This window comes from Salminus brasiliensis, chromosome 23 (assembly GCF_030463535.1).
Source record: "Salminus brasiliensis chromosome 23, fSalBra1.hap2, whole genome shotgun sequence".
NCBI classification, from domain to species: domain Eukaryota; kingdom Metazoa; phylum Chordata; class Actinopteri; order Characiformes; family Bryconidae; genus Salminus; species Salminus brasiliensis.
In genome coordinates, this window is record NC_132900.1 from 1,263,379 (window position 1) to 1,283,721 (window position 20,343).

Genomic DNA, 20,343 nt, shown 5'->3' on the forward strand with positions numbered 1-20,343 from the left:
TCATAGTGATAGCACCTTAGTCCGCTGGACCACCTGCATCCCCAAATTAATTAATATTTTTGTTTAATAATTAATTATAATATTATATTCATTATAATATTTGTATGCAATGGAATGAACTGTTTACTGTTTCTGATTACTAAATAAATGCCTATGTAATGAAGGGGTAGAGGCAGAGTGGGTTTATTTGGGCTGGTCCAGTACTCATAGTCAGGGCAGGCAGGTATAGCACCGGCAGGTCCGCAAACTCAGAACCAGCCAGTGGAAAGGGAGGGCAGACTTACGTCTGGAGCATGGATACCCATGCAAATGCAGCGGCGATAGTGGTGTATGTGATGTATGTTGGCACTGAAAAGTAAAAATAAATTTGCTTAAATATATGCAGAAATATATTTATATAAATAAAAACATACATTTATGCACACAAACCTGTCCCAATATACTATTTTTAATTTTAACTGGGAGGTTGTGAACCTCTCTCGCTACTTTTTACACTAACTTACTAAATTAGTTACTTTTATGGTGAAATTGTGAATCTTGAGAATTAAAGCAGGCAGAGCTGAGGGATGTAATATGATCATAATCACAGTCACATGCTAAAACTGCATCAAATATCCATGTTATATTTGACCCTGCAGGAGGCTGTTCCTGATCCAGGCCCTCAGTTCAGGTTCCAAAGAAAGTCATTATTGTATTAAAAAAGATTTTACACCTGTTTAGAACGTTAAAGTCAGATATCATCACAACACAACGTCACCTAGCCAGTTCACTTTACCTCATACTAGCCACACTAACGTTAGCTAGCCCCCCATGCTAATGGCTGATGAGGTAAGCTAGCGTATACGCTGCGCTAGCCTGACATTATCTGCGCTATAAAACTCATGTATTCTCATTAATAGCTAAAGACACAGCTAGCGCTAGTTAGCTAGCTAAAATCTTCGGCCCAAACCAGAAATGTTGCCTCAGTAATGTGAAAGCAATTTAGTTAATGCTTTAAAATAATCATTCATTTCCAGTTAGTCACTCAGAAACCGATCAGTTTTACAGTATGAATGTTTTCCCCTGGCCTCAGAGGCAGCGGTTAGCTGTAAACGCCATTGCTGTTAGCAAGATAGCAAGGTGAAGTTGATACATTATAGAATCATAATTTCGGTCGAGGCTGAAGTTTTGATAAACCTGTTGGAAATATGTAAATATGACCAATTTCTGCGTGATTACTGGTAATATAAGTCGGTTCTAACTGAACATTGATTATTTTAAAGCATTAACTAAATTACCTTCACATTACTGAGGCAAAATGTCTCACGGTTTGGGCCGAAGATTTAAGCTAGCTAGCTAACAAGTGCTAGCTGTGTCTTTGGCTGTTAATGGAAATGCATGAGTCTTATATCTCAGATAAAGTCAGGCTAGCGCAGCGTATACGCTAGCTTACCTCATCAGTCTGTAGCATGGGGACGTTAGTAGCTAACGTTAGTGTGGATAGTAGCTACGCTTTTATTTATTGTGAGGGAAATTAGGCTAGATGACATGGTGTTGTCATGATAAATTTAACAGAGTTGTCAAACCTTTTCACATCTCTAAGCTTTTTGGAGAAGCTTTTTAATACAAGCAGTTCTCCAGGCTAGTCCTGAACCTCCTGGTCTAGAACCCGCGGGCCTGAACGCTAACACATGGGGTGAATGAGGAACAGCCTCCTGCAGGGTCAAATATAACATGGATATTTGATGCAGTTTTAGCATGTGACTGTGATTATGATCATATTACATCCCTCAGCTCTGCCTGCTTTAATTCTCAAGATTCACAATTTCACCATAAAAGTAACTAATTTAGTAAGTTAGTGTAAAAAGTAGCGAGAGAGGTTCACAACCTCCCAGTTAAAATTAAAAATAGTATATTGGGACAGGTTTGTGTGCATAAATGTATGTTTTTATTTATATAAATATATTTCTGCATTTATTTAAGCAATTTTATTGTTTATTTTTATTTTTCATATTCAGCTTTTTACAAAATGACCACTGCTGGACATAAAGCAGGGCTGATTAAACGTATTTCACTGCAGTAACAGGATGTTCAACAAGTTTATTGGTTTTCTGTAGATATTTTGTTAAAATATAAATGCTATTTTTGATATTAATTCACTACAGATCAAACCAGGTTTTTTTATGTTGCGATAAACACAATATGTGGACAAAAGTATTGGGACACCTGCTCATTCAAGGGTATAAAGAGAGTGTATCCTGCTTTTGTTGGAGTAATTGTCTCTACTGTCCAGTGAAGAAGGCTTTCTGCTAGATTTTGAAGGAGGAGCATTGCTGTGAGGATTTTATTGCATTCAGTAACAAGAGCATTAGTGAGGTCAGGATGTTGGATGATCATCACCCCCCTCATCTCAAAATCCCCAACTTATCTCAAGCCAAAAGTATTGGATGGAGCTCCACCACCATCATTCCAGATAACACAGCTCTTCCACTGCTCCACAGCTCCTCAATGCTGGGGGGCTTTATACCCCTCTACTATAGACAGCATGGTGCCAATAGGGTCATCTGGTTTATCTGCTCCAGAGAGTCTATTGGCAGTACTTCTCTACAGGGACTAGACAAGCTGTGTGTGTGCATTTGCACATCTGTATCAGCAATGGGTGCAAATGAAAGAAGCTGAATGTGTTTATTACTAAACAGCTGTCAGCAGATGTCAGATTTCATGATGACATCACCTGCTGGCTGAATGTGCTTCCTAGTCTACGCCAGATATCCCCAAACTGTGTTTTCTCATAGAAACCAGAGGCTAATATTGTGCTGTCTCGGTAGCCTGCTAAATAAATGGCCTCAAATGGAATTACCGACAAAGCCTGTGCTAAATTTTAATTAGCTTAGTCATTAATTGCCACCAGGCTTTCTAATGAGGAACAGTGTTGGACCCTGTTCTGTGCTTCTGGACCAATCGTAGCATTTTCTTGAACTCCTCAGACTCTCACTATGAAAACCCACACTCTTTTATGTATTGTAAATATAAATACTGTGCATTTTGACTGTGTTATGTTGTGTTATGTTTGCTGAAGGCTACACAGCCTCGTGTGAGAGGACTCGTAGTGCCTTAGACAGGTGTTGACTCCAGGCCACAGTATCTCACATTTGGACAACTGCACAGAGCTTCAGGCCTGGTTTATGTTCTGTGTACCTTTTAGAAATGTGTTCGGTCAGACAAAGAAGTAATTGCATTAAATCAGACTGTGTAGAAGTTTGGTAGCTGTAACCCACTGCGATTGGTTATGTGACTGTGATGGTCCCCCTTTTTACACTGATTGGCTGAAGTTTGCTAATTATAATTATTATGTAATTGCTACTGGCTGCTAAATATCCAATGGAATCAATCAAGTGTCTTTCTATCTATCTGTCTGTCTATCTATCTATCTATCTATCTATCTATCTATCTATCTATCTGTCTGTCTATCTATCTGTCTGCCTCTCTGTCTATTTATCCATCTGTCTGTCTGTCTATCTATCTATCTATCTATCTATCTATCTATCTATCTATCTGTCTATCTATCTATCTATCTATCTGTCTGTCTATCTATCTATCTATCTATCTGTCTGTCTATCTATCTATCTGTCTATCTATCTATCTATCTATCTATCTGTCTGTCTATCTATCTATCTATCTATCTGTCTGTCTATCTATCTATCTATCTTGTCCTTTGTCCTTTTCTTTTCTGTAAATATATTTTTCAGCTCTTTATTACCTTTATTACCTTTAGTACTTTCTACTTTTTTTTAATTTATCCCCTACCCTATTTATTGTTTAGTGTCATTTTCCTTTAGTTTAAGACCGTGTTTTGTGTTTCTTTGTTACTTGTCATGCGTGTTGCTCTCACCAAGACAAATTCCTTGTATGGGTAACATACTTGGTGAAATAAAGAGATTCTGATTCTGATTCTGATTCTATCTATCTATCTATCTATCTATCTATCTATCTATCTATCTATCTGTCTATCTATCTATCTATCTATCTATCTATCTATCTGTCTATCTATCTGTCTGTCTATCTATCTATCTGTCTGCCTCTCTGTTTATCTATCTATCTATCTATCTATCTATCTATCTATCTGTCTGTCTGTCTATCTATCTGTCTGTCTGTCTATCTATCTATCTGTCTGCCTCTCTGTCTATTTATCCGTCTGTCTGTCAGTCTATCGATCTATCTATATGTCTGTCTGTCTGTCTGTCTGTCTGTCTATCTGTCTGCCAGTCTGCGCCTCTGTCTGTCTATCTATCGATCTATCTATATGTCTGTCTGTCTGTCAGGCTCAGGATTCAAACTCACAACCCCTGGCAGCGCATTAGACCGCAGAGACACTCGGAGCCCAGCAGGGGGCAGGATCTGCAGTGTTAGATGTTCCAGTTTCATAAAATAGACTATTTTTCTATATAAAAGTCAAGACTAACTCCTGCAGTTTGTGTTGACCCACTGATTCGATGTTTCCAGTGTGGACACCATGAGCGCTTTGCAAAGTGATGTGCTGTTAGGCAGTGGCGCCGTTTGGACGATTCTAAGGCCCTATGGTTGAAAGAGGCCCTAAAAAATTACTAATTGAGTATTTTGGTAGAGTTGTTAGAGTTGTGGGGCCCAGTGTAGTATTCCTTTATGAGGGCCAAAATCCCTGGCAGTGCCCCTGCTATTAGGACACAGTGTTAGTGTCCTTCACTGAACACAACTCCTCTTATGTAATCTGTTTTTCCCTCTTCCCCCTGCACACAGTCTCGCTTGCGTGGGTAGGGATTGAAAACATCCTCAGCAGGAGATTAGGAACATCGAGTCATTTCGGCCTTCATGCAGATGAGTTTTATAAAGTAAACAGAGAGAGTTTAAAACTACACACTGGAGTGGTGTGTGTGTGTGTGTGTGGGGGGGGGGGGGGGGTGCGTGGGACAGCATGTAATATGAATAATTTAAGAGATGAATGGAGTCCGATCAGCTGTCCGCAGGGGTTGGTGGTGTGGGAGGCCGGGGTGTATATATCGAGTCACCACATTCAACCGTGAATGAAACACAGTAATTAATATACTAAAGCCAGGTTCTCACACACTGCATTATTCATTGATGGCTGGTGACTGATCTGAGTACACACACTGGAGCGTCAGGTGAGGGGCCATATTAAATATTTGCAGTTGTGAGGCTTTATGCAATAAAAACAACCAGAACTCATTTTAAATGATTGTTTTTTATTAAATCAATTAATTAATCAATTAATCAAACAATAAGCTGGGAAGTTATTTAAGAATGACCCTCATTTGATAAAACAAAAAATAAAATAAAAATAATATTTGTATTTGTATTCATAAAATTAAAATGAAAACAGATAGAAAAAACTCTGACATTAAAAAGATACAAATAGATAAAATATTCAAGATAATATACAATTAAGAGTAAATTATAAATTACATGATACAATGATTTAAATGATTAAATTAAAATGTCATTTAAAATAAATATAAATGAAATAAAACAAATAGACAAAAATAGAGAAGCAAAAGAGACCTAAATACAATCTGAATCAGGAGGTAAAAAGGTACAAATGTGAAGATATAAGGTTTAAAGATTTTTAATTAAACAGACTGTGCTTTTAAGTCTGATATACTATTTGCATGAGCTCAGTTCTGATTGGCTGCCCTGTCTTGTACTTCATTCAAAAAGCAGCTTAAGCCTGGGCTGAAACACTCCGTGTAACTTCATTGTCAAGGGGGCGTGGCTAAACCGCCGTAGATTAAAAAGGCAAATATGTAAATGCAATTTTTTGTGACATCACAAACATGCTGAATTCAAAACATCTTCGTTTCCATAAAACTTAAACAGCTAATATAACAGACTCATTCAGAGTGGGGGTTTGGTGGGTTTGGTGGGTTTTAGTGTGAAACGCTCGGTTCTAGATAAGCTCCTCCAGTCAGAGCTGTGGTTCTACAGTGGAGGTTCTAGATAAGCTCCTCCAGTCAGAGCTGTGGTTCTACAGTGGAGGTTCTAGATAAGCTCCTCCAGTCAGAGCTGTGGTTCTACAGTGGAGGTGAAGGGAAGCAGACGTCTGAAGCTCTAATAAAAGCTCCTCACAGAAAGTTCTTCACCTAATGGTGATGAAGACGCTGCCTGATGCCTGAGACACGGTTCTACCAGAGTTCTGAGAAGATTCTGGGTCTTAAATGAATGCACGGTGGAGGGATACATGTAGAATGTTGTGCAGCAAAGTAGTCCCTAAAGAAAATGTGTTTTTTCAGATTGAGGGTCAGACTTTGGCTGTTAGAGATAAAGCAGAGCTGAATTGGGTTGATTGCACCTATCCAAAGCAATTACACAGGGTAAATAACCTGCCTAAACCAGTTAGCACCATGCTAATTAGTGGAGTTCAAGTGTCCATTAGCAGGCTGATACCCAGGCTAACTTTTAACACTTTAGTGCCACAAAACAAGAGGTCAGAACTGGACTGAGTAGTGCACCGGCTCCTCCGTCATATCTGATCCACACTGTATTGCTGCTCTATTAGAACGGGCCTTGGCTGCCCGCTAAAACTGATTAGCTGGCATCAATCATGCCTGAATTAGCCTGAAGGCTCGGAGCATGAATCTGACACAGGTAACCGGAGCTGAGTCATTAAAGATTGATGAAGGCTTTAGAAGAAAGTAGAACAGCGACAAGTCTGCCAGCAGTGAGAGTTAACATCACTCCGCTGGCTGCAACCGCCCGACCTGTCTCTGCCATCTGCGTGGGGTGTGTTTCGAGCACATTAGCAGGCTAGCCTGTGTGTAGACAGGTGGAGCGGTCCACCTGCTGAATGAACGCTGTCAGTATTGGGGAGTACCATGGGCTACGGGTGGGCTCGGCCTTGCTTAGCATCGTAGCAGGCTGCATCATCATTGGAGTGTCCAAAGACTGCGACGCTGATGCCGTAGGGGGCATCTTCCTGGGCGCGGGAGGTCTAGGTGAGTAGCTAGCTTAAGAAAAGTAGTCAAGCCAAGTCACATTTGGTGTCTGAGGTTCGGAGTCTTCTTTATGTTTATACTGCGAGCTGTAACAGTGTGAGAAACTACCTCCACCATGTTTGGAGGCTGTGCTTTAGCCTGGCTAGCTCTCACTGTAAGCTGTAACAGTGTGAGAAACTACCTCCACCATGTTTGGAGGCCGTGCTTTAGCCTGGCTAGCTCTCACTGTGAGCTGTAACAGTGTGAGAAACCACCTCCACCATGTTTGGAGGCCGTGCTTTAGCCCAACTAGCTCTCACTGTGAGCTGTAACAGTTGTGAAACTACCTCCACCATGTTTGGATGCCATGCTTTAGCCTGGCTAGCTCTCACTGTGAGCTTTAACAGTTTGTGAAACCACCTCCACCATGTTTGGAGGCCATACTTTAGCCCAACTAGCTCTCACTGTGAGCTGTAACAGTTGTGAAACTACCTCCACCATGTTTGGATGCCATGCTTTAGCCTGGCTAGCTCTCACTGTGAGCTTTAACAGTTTGTGAAACCACCTCCACCATGTTTGGAGGCCATACTTTAGCCCAACTAGCTCTCACTGTGAGCTTTAACAGTGTGTGAAACCACCTCCACCATGTTTGGAGGCCGTGCGTTAGCCCGGCTAGCTCTCACTGTGAGCTGTAGCAGTGTGTGAAACTACCTCCACCATGTTTGGAGGCCGTACTTTAGCCTGGCTAGCTCTCACTGTGAGCTGTAGCAGTGTGTGAAACTACCTCCACCATGTTTGGAGGCCGTGCTTTAGCCTGGTTAGCTCTCACTGTGAGCTGTAGCAGTGTGTGAAACTACCTCCACCATGTTTGGAGGCCGTGCTTTAGCCTGGTTAGCTCTCACTGTGAGCTGTAGCAGTGTGTGAAACTACCTCCACCATGTTTGGAGGCCGTGCTTTAGCCTGGTTAGCTCTCACTGTAAGCTGTAACAGTGTGTGAAACTACCTCCACCATGTTTGGAGGCCGTGCTTTAGCCTGGTTAGCTCTCACTGTAAGCTGTAACAGTGTGTGAAACTACCTCCACCATGTTTGGAGGCTGTGCTTAAGCCTGGTTAGCTCTCACTGTAAGCTGTAACAGTGTGTGAAACTACCTCCACCATGTTTGGAGGCCGTGCTTTAGCCTGGTTAGCTCTCACTGTGAGCTGTAGCAGTGTGTGAAACTACCTCCACCATGTTTGGAGGCCGTGCTTTAGCCTGGCTAGCTCTCACTGTGAGTTAAAGTTGATCTCCTTCAAAACGGTGCTCTATTACGCCACCAAGAAGAGATTTATATAATATATCCTGTACTTCTACACACAACTCGGTCATCAAACACACTTACCATACCATAAAACACACTGCTATTGTACAGCGTTCAGGGAAATCTGGAGAAAACCATGAAGGTATAGTGTTCCCAAAATACTCCTTTAATAAAATTCTTCAGCTTATGTAACGATTGTGAGTAAAATCAGTCATTCATTTGCCTAACGATGCATTCTATCATGTGGCGCTTTGTGTTAATTAAGAGCGTCCTGCACTACTCTGAATATTTATAGGTGCAAACTATGAGGTATTACAAGTGAAACCTTATCATTTATTTATTTTAATTATTGTAGCTCAGCTGCTGCAAGATTCAGAAATGTTACTCCTGTGTAAAAGCTGATACGGCTCAGTGTGTAATTCCACAGCGCTCAGCTAATTTGCATATCATACATAATTAATACTGCGCTTTAATTTCTGCTCTCCGGCAGCATTCACACTGGGCTGTTTCCAATCTTTCCACTTTTTCCCCCCCAACATAAACACCTTACAGGCAAACACTAGGAGTGCAGGACAGTGACTAACGGTGGCCATCTCTGAGATGAACCCGGTGAGCAGAACCACAGAAACACAGCAGCCCGTCTGTCTGTCCGAAAACACTCACTGATCATTTGATCCACGTCTGTAATCCAAGTCACTCGCTCACACTGCTGTGTTCTGATCCATCGTTCTGGAGAAGAGTCCAGATCCATCACAGCTAGAAGAAAAAGTCCTGCACTGGTCCATAACGGCTTGTCCCTGAAGATGCACCGTGGTCTACCACCTTTGTTGACAGTCAATGTAGAAGCAGAGAGATATTAAGGGCCCTAGGGTCTAAAGTGTGCTTTTGGAAAGGTTATACTGACCTACAGGTTACTCTATCTGTGCTCGCCCAACAATCAACAGCTCGATATTCACTAAATGGCCAGAAGTATGTGGACACCCCTTCTACTAAAAGATTGTAAGTGTTTATCCACACCCATTGCTAACAGGGGTATGAAATCCAGCACATAGCAACACTGAGCTTTCCCCGTAGACAAACACTGGCCATAGAATTGGCAGTAAACATGACACTGTCAAATGTCAGGGAGTCACCTTCAGCACAAGTTCATTCAATTTTCACCCTGCTAGAGCTGCCACGGTCCACTGTAAGTGCAAGTGCATAGCTGAATGATCCCCATAGACAAGCACTGGCAGTAGAACTGGCAGTAAATGTGGCACTGCCATATGTCATAGGATGCCACCTTCAGCACAAGTTTATGAAAATTTCACCCTGCTAGAGCTGCCCTGGTCCCCTATAAGTGCAGGTGTGTAAAATCAAGCACATAGCTGAGCGCCCTCCATGGATACACACTGGCAGTAGAACGTGTCATACCGAAGAACTCAATGACTTTCAATGTGGTGCTGTCATATCTCATAGGATGCCACCTTCAGCACAAGTCTGTTGAATTTCCACACAGCTAGCTGTGTCATATGTCATAGGATTTAACATTTGGCCCAACTACCACCCTGCTAGAGCTGCCCCAGTCCACCATAAGTGGAAGTGTCTTGGAGCACCAGGAGCTCAGCCATGCTTGTTTTAAACCCCAAATCCTCTCAGAACTCGGGTCAAACAGTGTCTCAGGCCTAAGGCAGCGTATTCCTAACTTTCTTTGAGGGAGCTTCCAGTGTTTTCAGTTTGAGATGTTTCCTGTTTGTTTGTTCTGCAGGTCTCCTCATCTCCGTCTATCCCTTCATAAGAGCATGGTTCAACTTCCACCACATCCTGCCCAACCTAGGTGAGTAATTGCGAATGCATATAGGGGGTCTCTTATAGTTTACTTTGGGGGTCTTAGTTATGGTAAAAGTGTGTGAAACTACCTCCACCATGTGTGGAGGCTGTGGAATTGTGCATGATGGCTCTTTTCTCTCAGGAAACTTCCGGGTGCACCCGCTGGCGGCTCCCGAGCAGCCCCCCGACACGCTGAAAAGAGAAGGTGGGTGGATTTTTCATTCATAGTATCTATCAGTACTATACACTGCCTAGCCATAACATTAAAACCACTGACAGGTGAAGTGAACGACTGATGATGTGGCTCCAGTGGCTCCTGTCTGTCAAGGGGTGGATCTACAGTCAGTGAGTGAACAGTCAGTTCTTGAAGGTGATGAAGGTGATGAAGCAGGAAAAATGAACAAATTTAAGAATCTGAGACACTCTGACAAGAACCAATCTGTGATGTTCTAGACAACTGGGTCAATCTAGAACATCTCCAGAACACCAGGCAGGTCTTGTGGGGTGCAGAGTCATGGGAACCTTAAAGGGTGCTAACTTCATGCAAACATTAGTCTTGGTGTCAGATACCACAGGACACCTTCAGAGGTCTTGTGGAGGAGCATTGCTGTGAGGATTTAATTGCATTCAGCATCAAGAGCATTAGTGAGGTCAGGATGTTGGAGGATGATCACCACCCCACCTCATTATCTCCAACTCCCCAACTCTGTATGGAACTCCACCACCATCCATCATTCCAGAGAAAAACAGTTCTTCCACTGCTCCACAGCTCAATACTGGGGGGCTTTATACCCCTCTACTAGCCCACGCCTGGCATTAGGCAGCATGGTGCCAATAGGGTCATGTTTGGTTTATCTGCTCCAGAGAGTCCTATTCTATTGGCAGTACTTCTCTACAGGGACTAGACAAGCTGTGTGTGTGTGTGCATTTGCACATCTGTGTCAGCAATGGGTGCAACTTCAGCATACTAGCTGAATGCATATACTAGAAGGGGTGTCCACAAACTTTTGGACATACAGTGTATAATGGGATGCAATTGAGGTTTTGGTAGATGAAGCAATACTACAAACTAACTGGGTCCGGTTGCTTTTTTGTGTTTGGTTAAACAGATGCTTTGATGCTGTTAAACATGTTGGGATCAGTCTGTAGTGGAAACTGGACGCTCGTCAAGAGAAACAGACCAGCTCCCATGTTTAACAGTTGAGACCAGACAATGTGGGATGATTTCCTGGATGCACAATCACCTAACAGCATGCCAGACATATTTGAGTATTTGTGCACATTGGCTCTGCTTGTGAAAGCCTTATTAATAGCGGCGGTGAATGGTGGGCTTTGTGGAGCTCAGTGATGGGCAGTTCCCTTGACTGGATCGAGCAGCTGCAAATGAAGCTTTAAGAGAATTTTTGAGGCCTTAAGTGAGTCTGTCACAGACCTGACCTCCCTGAAGCTCTTCCTGATGTGGCATATGCCATCACCAATCTAAAGAAAAGCCGTCTGTCATGACAATATTATTGTTTATTTATTTAAACAAATAATTGATTCATTTTACTCAATTTTCTGCCCAACTTGGAAGGCCAATTACCCAGTCCCCGCTCATGTGAAGCCCCCACATCACTAACGATGCCCCACACACGAAGGGTGAAGACTAGCATGTCATCTCTGACCCTCTGATATGAAGTGTCTCAAAAAGGGTGTAACGTTTATTACACCCTAAGGATTACTGAACAGTAACTACATGCAAAGCAATGCTAGAGACTAGCTGAGCTGTAACAGTGGGGGGAAAGCCAGGTACCTCTGGTGATTCGGAGGAGGTTCATGTGGTCCTATATGGTGGATTGGTCAGAGTTACTTTAATGACCTTTATGTTCATCTAATTAGCTTTTAATTAACAACAAAAAAAGGGTCAAAGCCAGAGATGCTGCTAACATCATCCTTATTTTTAGGGTTACACATTAAAAATTTTTTTTTAATATAAAATTTTTGCTGGGGTTTTTCATATTTTTAGATTTTCCATCCCATAGATCCATAGATCTTTGATGTTTGGGGTGATCCACAGTGTTTAGATCGATGAAATGTTTTGTTAACACTTTATTTATTATATATTTTAATAACATTATTATTTAAACCACCCCAATTGTGGATAGCTAATTACTCAACCCACTCGTTATTACTATCACTATGTAATACACCTTATATTGGGAGGATGAGGGCCGACACATGCACAACCAGCCACTGCCAATGAATAGCCTGAATAGGCTTAATAGCCTATATGACCAAATCACCTCCTTTCTATTTAACCTACTACTTGAACCCCCCGCCCAGCCACCCGTGTGTCCCCAGTGTCCACTTTTTGGAAAACAACAATATGGTGCCCCCATCAGCACACCTTCATCCAGGTGTGTCCAGACTTTTGACTGGTACTGTATATTTGCATGAAAGCTGTTAAAACTGAATAGCTGCTTTTTAATTGCAAATTAGTCACTTAAGCATCGCTCTCTCATCTGAAGCTCTTTTTTATCTCATCCACCCCCCCCCCCCTCCCACCACCCCCCTAATTCCCTGAGTGCTCCTGAAGAGGAAGAGAGCACGGGCTTGGTGCTCGCAGAGTGTCTCTGCGGCCTGTGAAGTGTCAGTGCGACCGGGCAATGACTGGTCAAGTGAGCAAAATAATAATCTGAGGTGGGCTGCGGGAGGGGGCTAATGAAGGAGCATTTCCATTTAATCAGAGCGATCACTCCACCGCTGTGGAAATCGCTTTGAAGGTGGCGGTCCAGGCCACCTCTCACCCACGCCATTGTGTCTCGTGGGTGGGTGTGCTGGCCTTTCACAGCCCCCATATGGCTAGTTTCACCTCCTGCCATTTCCATACCGCATGACATTCACCGTAATAATGAGCTACAGCGAGCACTGATACGAGAGAAACCAGCTGCTCAATACCATGTTGAAAAGGTTTTGCTGCATTTGAGACATTTGAGATGATTTCAGCTACATTTGAGATGATTAAGGCTTAATTTGAGATGATTAAGGCTTAATTTGAGATGATTTCAGCTGTATTTGAGTTGATTACAGCTGTATTTGAAAGGGTTATGGCTGCATCATAGACATTTGAGATGATTTAAGCTGCATTTGAGATCATTATGGCTTAATTTGAGATGATTAATTCTTAATTTGAGTTGATTTCGGCTGTATTTGAGATGTTTAAGGCTTAATTTAAGATGATTTTGGCTGTATTTGAGATGACTAAGGCTGCATTCGAGACATTTGGGATTATTTCAGCTGTATTTGAGATGTTTAAGGCTTAATTTGAGTTGATTTTGGCTGTATCTGAGATGGTTAAGGCTGCATCTGAGACATTTGAGATGATTAAAGCTGTATTCGAGTTGATTTCAGCTGTATTTGAGACATTTGAGTTGATTTCAGCTGTATTTGAGATGGTTAAGGCTGCATTTGAGACATTTGAGATGATTAAAGCTGTATTTGAGTTGATTTCAGCTGTATTTGAGACATTTGAGTTGATTTCGGCTGCATTTGAGATGGTTAAGGCTTAATTTGAGTTGATTTGGGCTGTATTTGAGATGGTTAAGGCTGCATCTGAGACATTTGAGATGATTAAAGCTGTATTTGAGTTGATTTGGGCTGTATTTGAGACGATTAAGGGTTGATTTGAGTTGATTTTAGCTGTATTTGAGACATTTGAGTTGATTTCGGCTGCATTTGAGATTTGTAAGCCTTAATTTAAGATGATTTCGGCTGTATTTGAGATGACTAAAGCTGAATTCGATACATTTGGGATTATTTCAGATGTATTTAAGTTGATTAAGGCAGCATTATTTTAGAATACTAAAATTTAAACCTGATATTTCAGAAACATTTGTCTGACATCTAATTTCTGCCAGACAGGAGACCCAACCAGTCAGACCGTGGAGAAGTCAGGGGGATCTGGACACCTGTATTTCCATCACTGAGTCAGAGAGTTCTGGTTATTTCTCAGGACATTAAAATAAGAGCACGGCCCAAATCTCTAACGTGTTTGGAAGTTTGCAGTCCTGTGGACGAGCGCAAAGGTGAAAGACTCTAGACCTCTGGGCGTCCAGGAATACTGTACAGCAGCAAGAAATGACCTTTCATTTGCCATAGTTACTGACAGCAGAATGCTGTGATTGCTGAGAGCAGGTGAGGTGTGAATGAACAGCTATAAAAAGGGGTTATTATGCCATAACCTTTCAGACTGCATGCACATATTATTCAGAGCACACAGCTGCCATCCACCGAATCGTGTAAACAGACCAAAAGGGAACAAAGACAGGGTGAAGTGGGTGAAAATCAATAGCAAATGTGTTCCTCACCCCCTTTCTCTTTCCCCTCTCTTTCTTTCTCTCTCTGTCTCTATGTCTCTCTTTCTTAGGCACCCAGGGCCAGCTGACTGTGGAGCGATCTAAAAGTCGAATGGGGACGTTTGTGGAAACGGCTGCTCCTACAGCTGAGGGCTCGCAGGAAGATGGGTAAGAAGTTAGAGCAGATAGTAACTAGCCTAAATAATCTGGATGTTAGAACAGGGGTCAGCTCAAATGATCATAAAAGCACCTTCTGGAGACCTACTCTACCAAAGTAAGGTGTCCACAGTGCCCAAGAGATTTCCGGTCTCAGATAACTTTTACCAAGTTCTCAGACCTTAATTAGCTCGTTAGAGAGTGGCTTGTTCACCGTTGTCGTTAGGAAAGGCCAGGTGATGCAAATTCCACACCTTTATAAAAAGCTCCTCAACATAACTGAGGCCCACACAGCAGGAGAAGACTATCAGAGTAGCAGAGTGGTTTCAGTGTTCCCCCCAGATCGTCATGCGGATCAGACATCTGTTTAAAAAAGAGCCTCACCACAACGTTCACCATCAGAGGAACATCCAAACAAGCCTACTGCACTTTGCAAACAGCTCTTTTGGATTCCAATTATCTGTTAAACACAACACACAGGGAACATTTTAGTGGTACAACAGGATAATGGTCCTAAAATTGCCTCTACTATTAAACCTGAACCTATCGCCACCATGCTACCTCCTAATGCCAGGCGTGGGCTAGAGGGGTATAAAGCCCCCCAGCATTGAGGAGCTGTGGAGCAGTGGAAGAACTGTGTTCTCTGGAATGATGGTGGTGGAGCTCCATCTAATACTTCTGGGTTAGGATGAGTTAGGGAGTTGGGGATGATGGGGATGATGGAGGTGTGGTGGTCATCATCATCATCCAACATCCTGACCTCACAAATGCTCTTGTCGCTGAATGCAATCAAATCCTCACAGCAATGCTCCTGCTCCAAAATCTTCTTCAAAGTCTTCTTCTCTGGACAGCGTAGACTCAGATACTCCAACAAAAGCAGGATCAGCTCTTTTTAATAGCCTTGACTTCAGAAAATACAATGAATGAACAGGTGTCCCAATACTTTTGTCCATGTTCTATTAGCATTTAACAGTAATTCAGTGCAAATACAGGGGAGCCTGTACAACATTACAGCAGTCTCCTTTTTATTTTGGAACTGCATAAAACACACACATACACACACATTCACACACACACACACACGCATTCACACACACATGCTCATTACATTTGCAACCCAGTGGTTTCCTCTCTCAATAAGCGCGTGTCTCGGGGGCTGTGTGTAATTTGATTGTGATTTCTCCGTGGCTCAGTGGAGGCTGAGAGAGTGATTGGGGTTTCAGGCCGGCGTGATGACAGCGCTCGCCAGCCTCTTATTAAACTCACTTTTTTATTCTCCACCGGGAGAAAAGCAGCATTAATGGTTATTACATCATTTGGTGGATGGTTTCAGAGCGGCTCATGCGGAGCCTGAGAAAAATAAACAGTGATTTGATACACTCTGCGCAGGCAACTGTGGCCTTTTTAACACTTTAATTTTTAATATGGGGAAGACGACCCACTGAGACCGAAAACGAGCTTTCCTAAAGTCACACACAGCTGAATGAGTCGAACATCTCCTGTGGAAAAGCTCAGAACTTCAGCTACAGTGGGGGAAAAAAGTATTTAGTCAGTCACCAATTGTGCAAGTTCTCCCACTTAAAAAATGAGAGAGGCTGTAATTGACATCATAGGTAGACTCAACTATGAGAAACAAAATGAGAAAAGAAATTTCAGAAAATCACATTGTCTGATTTTTAAAGAATTTATTTGCAAATAATGGTGGAAAATAAGTATTTGGTCACCTACAAACAAGCAAGAGTTCTGTCTGTCACAGACCTGTAACAACAGCTTCTCTGTCCTCCACTCATTACCTGTATTAATGGCACCTGTTTGAACTGGTTAACAGTATAAAAGACACCTGCCCACAACCTCAAACAGTCACACTCCAAACGCCACTATGGTGAAGTCCAAAGAGCTTTTGAAGGACACCAGAAACAGAACTGTAGCCCTGCACCAGGCTGGGAAGACTGAATCTGCAATAGGCAGCAGCTTGCTGTGAAGAAATCTACTGTGGGAGCAATAATCAGAAAATGGGAGACCTACAAGACCACTGCTAATCTCCCTCAATCAGGGGCTCCACGCAAGATCTCAGCCCGTGGAATCAAAATGATCACAAGAACGGTGAGCAAAAATCCCAGAACCACACGGGGGGACCTAATGAATGACCTGCAGAAAGCTGGACCAACGTTACAAAGGCTACCGTCAGTAACACACTACGCCGCCAGGGACTCAGATCTTGCAGTGCCAGACGTGTTCCCCTGCTTAAGCCAGTACAGATCCGGCCCGTCTGAAGTTTGCTAGAGAGCATTTGGATGTTCTGGAAGAGTTTTGGGAGAATGTCTGATGGTCAGATGAAATCAAAGTAGAACTGTTTGGTACAAACACAACTCGCTGTGTTTGGAGGAGAGTGAATGCTGAGTTGCATCCAAAGAACTGAAGGGCTGTTTCTCTGCAAAGGGACTAGGACGACTGGTCCGTGTACATGAAAGAATGAAGGGGGTCGTGTATTGTGAGATTTTGATTGCAAACCTCCTTCCATCAGCAAGGGCATTGAAGATGAAACGTGGCTGGGTCTTTCAGCATGACAATGATCCCAAGCAGACTGCCAGGGCAACAAAGGAGTGGCTTCGTAAGAAGCATTTCAAGGTCCTGGAGTGGCCTAGCCAGTCTCCAGATCTCAACTCCATAGAAAACCTTTGGAGGGAGTTGAAAGTCCGTGTTGCCACCGACAACCCCAAAACATCACTGCTCTAGAGGAGATCTGCATGGAGGAATGGGCCAACATACCAGCAACGGTGTGAGCCAACCTTGTGAAGACTTACAGAAAACGTTTGACCTCTGTCATTGCCAACAAAGGATATATAACAAAGTATTGAGATGAACTTTTGTTATTGACCAAATACTTATTTTCCACCATTATTTGCAAATAAATTATTTAAAAATCAGACAATGTGATTCTCAGAATATTTTTTCTCATTTTGTCTCTCATAGTTGAGTCTACCTATGATGTCAATTACAGCCTCTCTCATCTTTTTAAGTGGGAGAACTTGCACAATTGGTGACCGACTAAATACTTTTTTTTCCCCACTGTACCTGAGTGAATTCTGGGACTTCTACACACACCTCAATCCAATCATCAAACACGCTCACCGTGACAACACACACTACTATGACACAGTCTATCTGGGGAAATGTCCCTCCAACTGTGGTCAGACCTGAGCTAACCGGAAGCGTGGTCTACTGTCCGGTGTTAGTTTATGACCTGCTCTCTTATGATACTTTTGGGGGGTAAAACCACACAGACACGCCCTTTAAACAGAAAGCTGTGGAACTAAGTTCACTGGAGGTCAGTGGAGATGTAAGTGTGAGGTAAATTGGGAGTCTACACTGAAACTATAAGCACTTTTAAATGTCAGGCAATTCAGCGCAGTGACTTCTGTAATCAGGGCTGAGAAATGAAAGCCGTGCTTTGATCTCTGCAGATACAGGCCTATAAATGCACATCATGTTTGAGTGCTGTGCAGCTTCTGTATCACTGAGCTCAGGCTGAGAGACGTGGTGTCAGTATGCAGCCAGTGATGTAAAAATTACAGTGTAAAGTTATTAAGTGCATTTCTAAACTCCATCCTGCCTCTCTACATGTACAGTGTTGTGTTTTGGGCCCTCATCTCTCCACAAACACAGAGCTTTGGGCCCCCAGGAGAAAGTGTTGGGGTGTAACGAGCCCTTCCAGTCAAGAATTCTAATGAGGAGCTAATGATCAAACTAAACTGAGGTGAAACGACCAGCAAGAGATGCTCAAATCCTGAAATTCTGAGCATAGGCGTGTGGATCTGTGAGGATCTGTGTGGATCTGTGAGGATCTGTGTGGATCTGTGTGGATCTGTGAGGATCTGTGAGAATATGTGAGGATCTGTGTGGACTGTGAGGATCTGTGAGGATCTGTGAAAATGTGTGAGGATCTGTGAGAATATGTGAGGATCTGTGTGGACTGTGAGGATCTGTGTGGATCTGTGTGGACTGTGAGGATCTGTGAGAATATGTGAGAATATGTGAGGATCTGTGAGGATCTGTGAGAATATGTGAGGATCTGTGAGGATCTGTGAAAATATGTGAGGATCTGTGTGGACTGTGAGGATCTGTGAGGATCTGTGAAAATGTGTGAGGATCTGTGAGAATATGTGAGGATCTGTGTGGACTGTGAGGATCTGTATGGACTGTGAGGATCTGTGAGAATATGTGAGGATCTGTGTGGACTGTGAGGATCTGTGAGAATATGTGAGGATCTGTGTGGACTGTGAGGATCTGTGAGGATCTGTGTGGATCTTTGAGAATATGTGAGAACCTGTGAGGATCTGTGTGGACTGTGAGGATCTGTGAGGATGTGTGTGGATCTGTGTGGACTGTGAGGATCTGTGAGGATCTGTGTGGACTGTGAGGATCTGTGAGAATATGTGAGGATCTGTGTGGACTGTGAGGATCTGTGAGGGTCTATGAGGATCTGTGTGGACTGTGAGGATCTGTGTGGATCTTTGAGAATATGTGAGAAACTGTGAGGATCTGTGTGGACTGTGAGGATCTGTGAGGATGTGTGTGGATCTTTAAGAATATGTGAGAAACTGTGAGGATCTGTGTGGACTGTGAGGATCTGTGAGGATCTGTGTGGATCTGTGTGGACTGTGAGGATCTGTGAGGATCTGTGTGGACTGTGAGGATCTGTGAGAATATGTGAGGATCTGTGTGGACTGTGAGGATCTGTGAGGGTCTATGAGGATCTGTGTGGACTGTGAGGATCTGTGAGAATATGTGAGGATCTGTGAGGATCTGTGTGGATCTATGTGGGTCTGTGAGAATATGTGAGGATCTGTGAGGATCTGTGTGGATCTGTGTGGACTGTGAGGATCTGTGAGGATCTGTGTGGACTGTGAGGATCTGTGAGAATATGTGAGGATCTGTGTGGACTGTGAGGATCTGTGAGGGTCTATGAGGATCTGTGTGGACTGTGAGGATCTGTGTGGATCTTTGAGAATATGTGAGAAACTGTGAGGATCTGTGTGGACTGTGAGGATCTGTGAGGATGTGTGTGGATCTTTAAGAATATGTGAGAAACTGTGAGGATCTGTGTGGACTGTGAGGATCTGTGAGGATCTGTGTGGATCTGTGTGGACTGTGAGGATCTGTGAGGATCTGTGTGGACTGTGAGGATCTGTGAGAATATGTGAGGATCTGTGTGGACTGTGAGGATCTGTGAGGGTCTATGAGGATCTGTGTGGACTGTGAGGATCTGTGAGAATATGTGAGGATCTGTGAGGATCTGTGTGGATCTATGTGGGTCTGTGAGAATATGTGAGGATCTGTGAGGATCTGTGTGGACTGTGAGGATCTGTGAGGATCTGTGAGAAAATGTGAGGATCTGTGAGAATCTTTGAGAATATGTGAGGATCTTTGAGAAAATGTGAGGATCTGTGAGGATCTGTGAGAAAATGTGAGAATATGTGAGGATCTGTGAGGATCTGTGAGAATATGTGAGGATCTGTGAGGATCTGTGAAAATATGTGAGGATCTGTGTGGACTGTGAGGATCTGTGAGGATCTGTGAAAATGTGTGAGGATCTGTGAGAATATGTGAGGATCTGTGTGGACTGTGAGGATCTGTATGGACTGTGAGGATCTGTGAGAATATGTGAGGATCTGTGAGGATCTGTGAGGATCTGTATGGACTGTGAGGATCTGTGAGAATATGTGAGGATCTGTGAGGATCTGTGTGGATCTTTGAGAATATGTGAGAATCTGAGGATCTGTGTGGACTGTGAGGATCTGT

At 43.0% G+C, this 20,343-nt stretch overlaps 1 protein-coding gene across 1 annotated transcript in view; it reads left to right on the top strand.

Moving 5' to 3' along the window:
• The first annotated feature begins 6,817 nt into the window (after positions 1-6,817).
• The window catches only part of kncn (kinocilin), a 15,830-nt gene continuing 2,304 nt past the window's right edge, over positions 6,818-20,343 (top strand). The window contains exons 1-4 of the mRNA XM_072668375.1: positions 6,818-6,965; positions 9,990-10,058; positions 10,194-10,256; positions 14,457-14,553. Of these exons, the coding sequence (XP_072524476.1) occupies positions 6,818-6,965; positions 9,990-10,058; positions 10,194-10,256; positions 14,457-14,553 (377 nt within the window). The remainder of the gene's footprint in view (positions 6,966-9,989; positions 10,059-10,193; positions 10,257-14,456; positions 14,554-20,343) is intronic.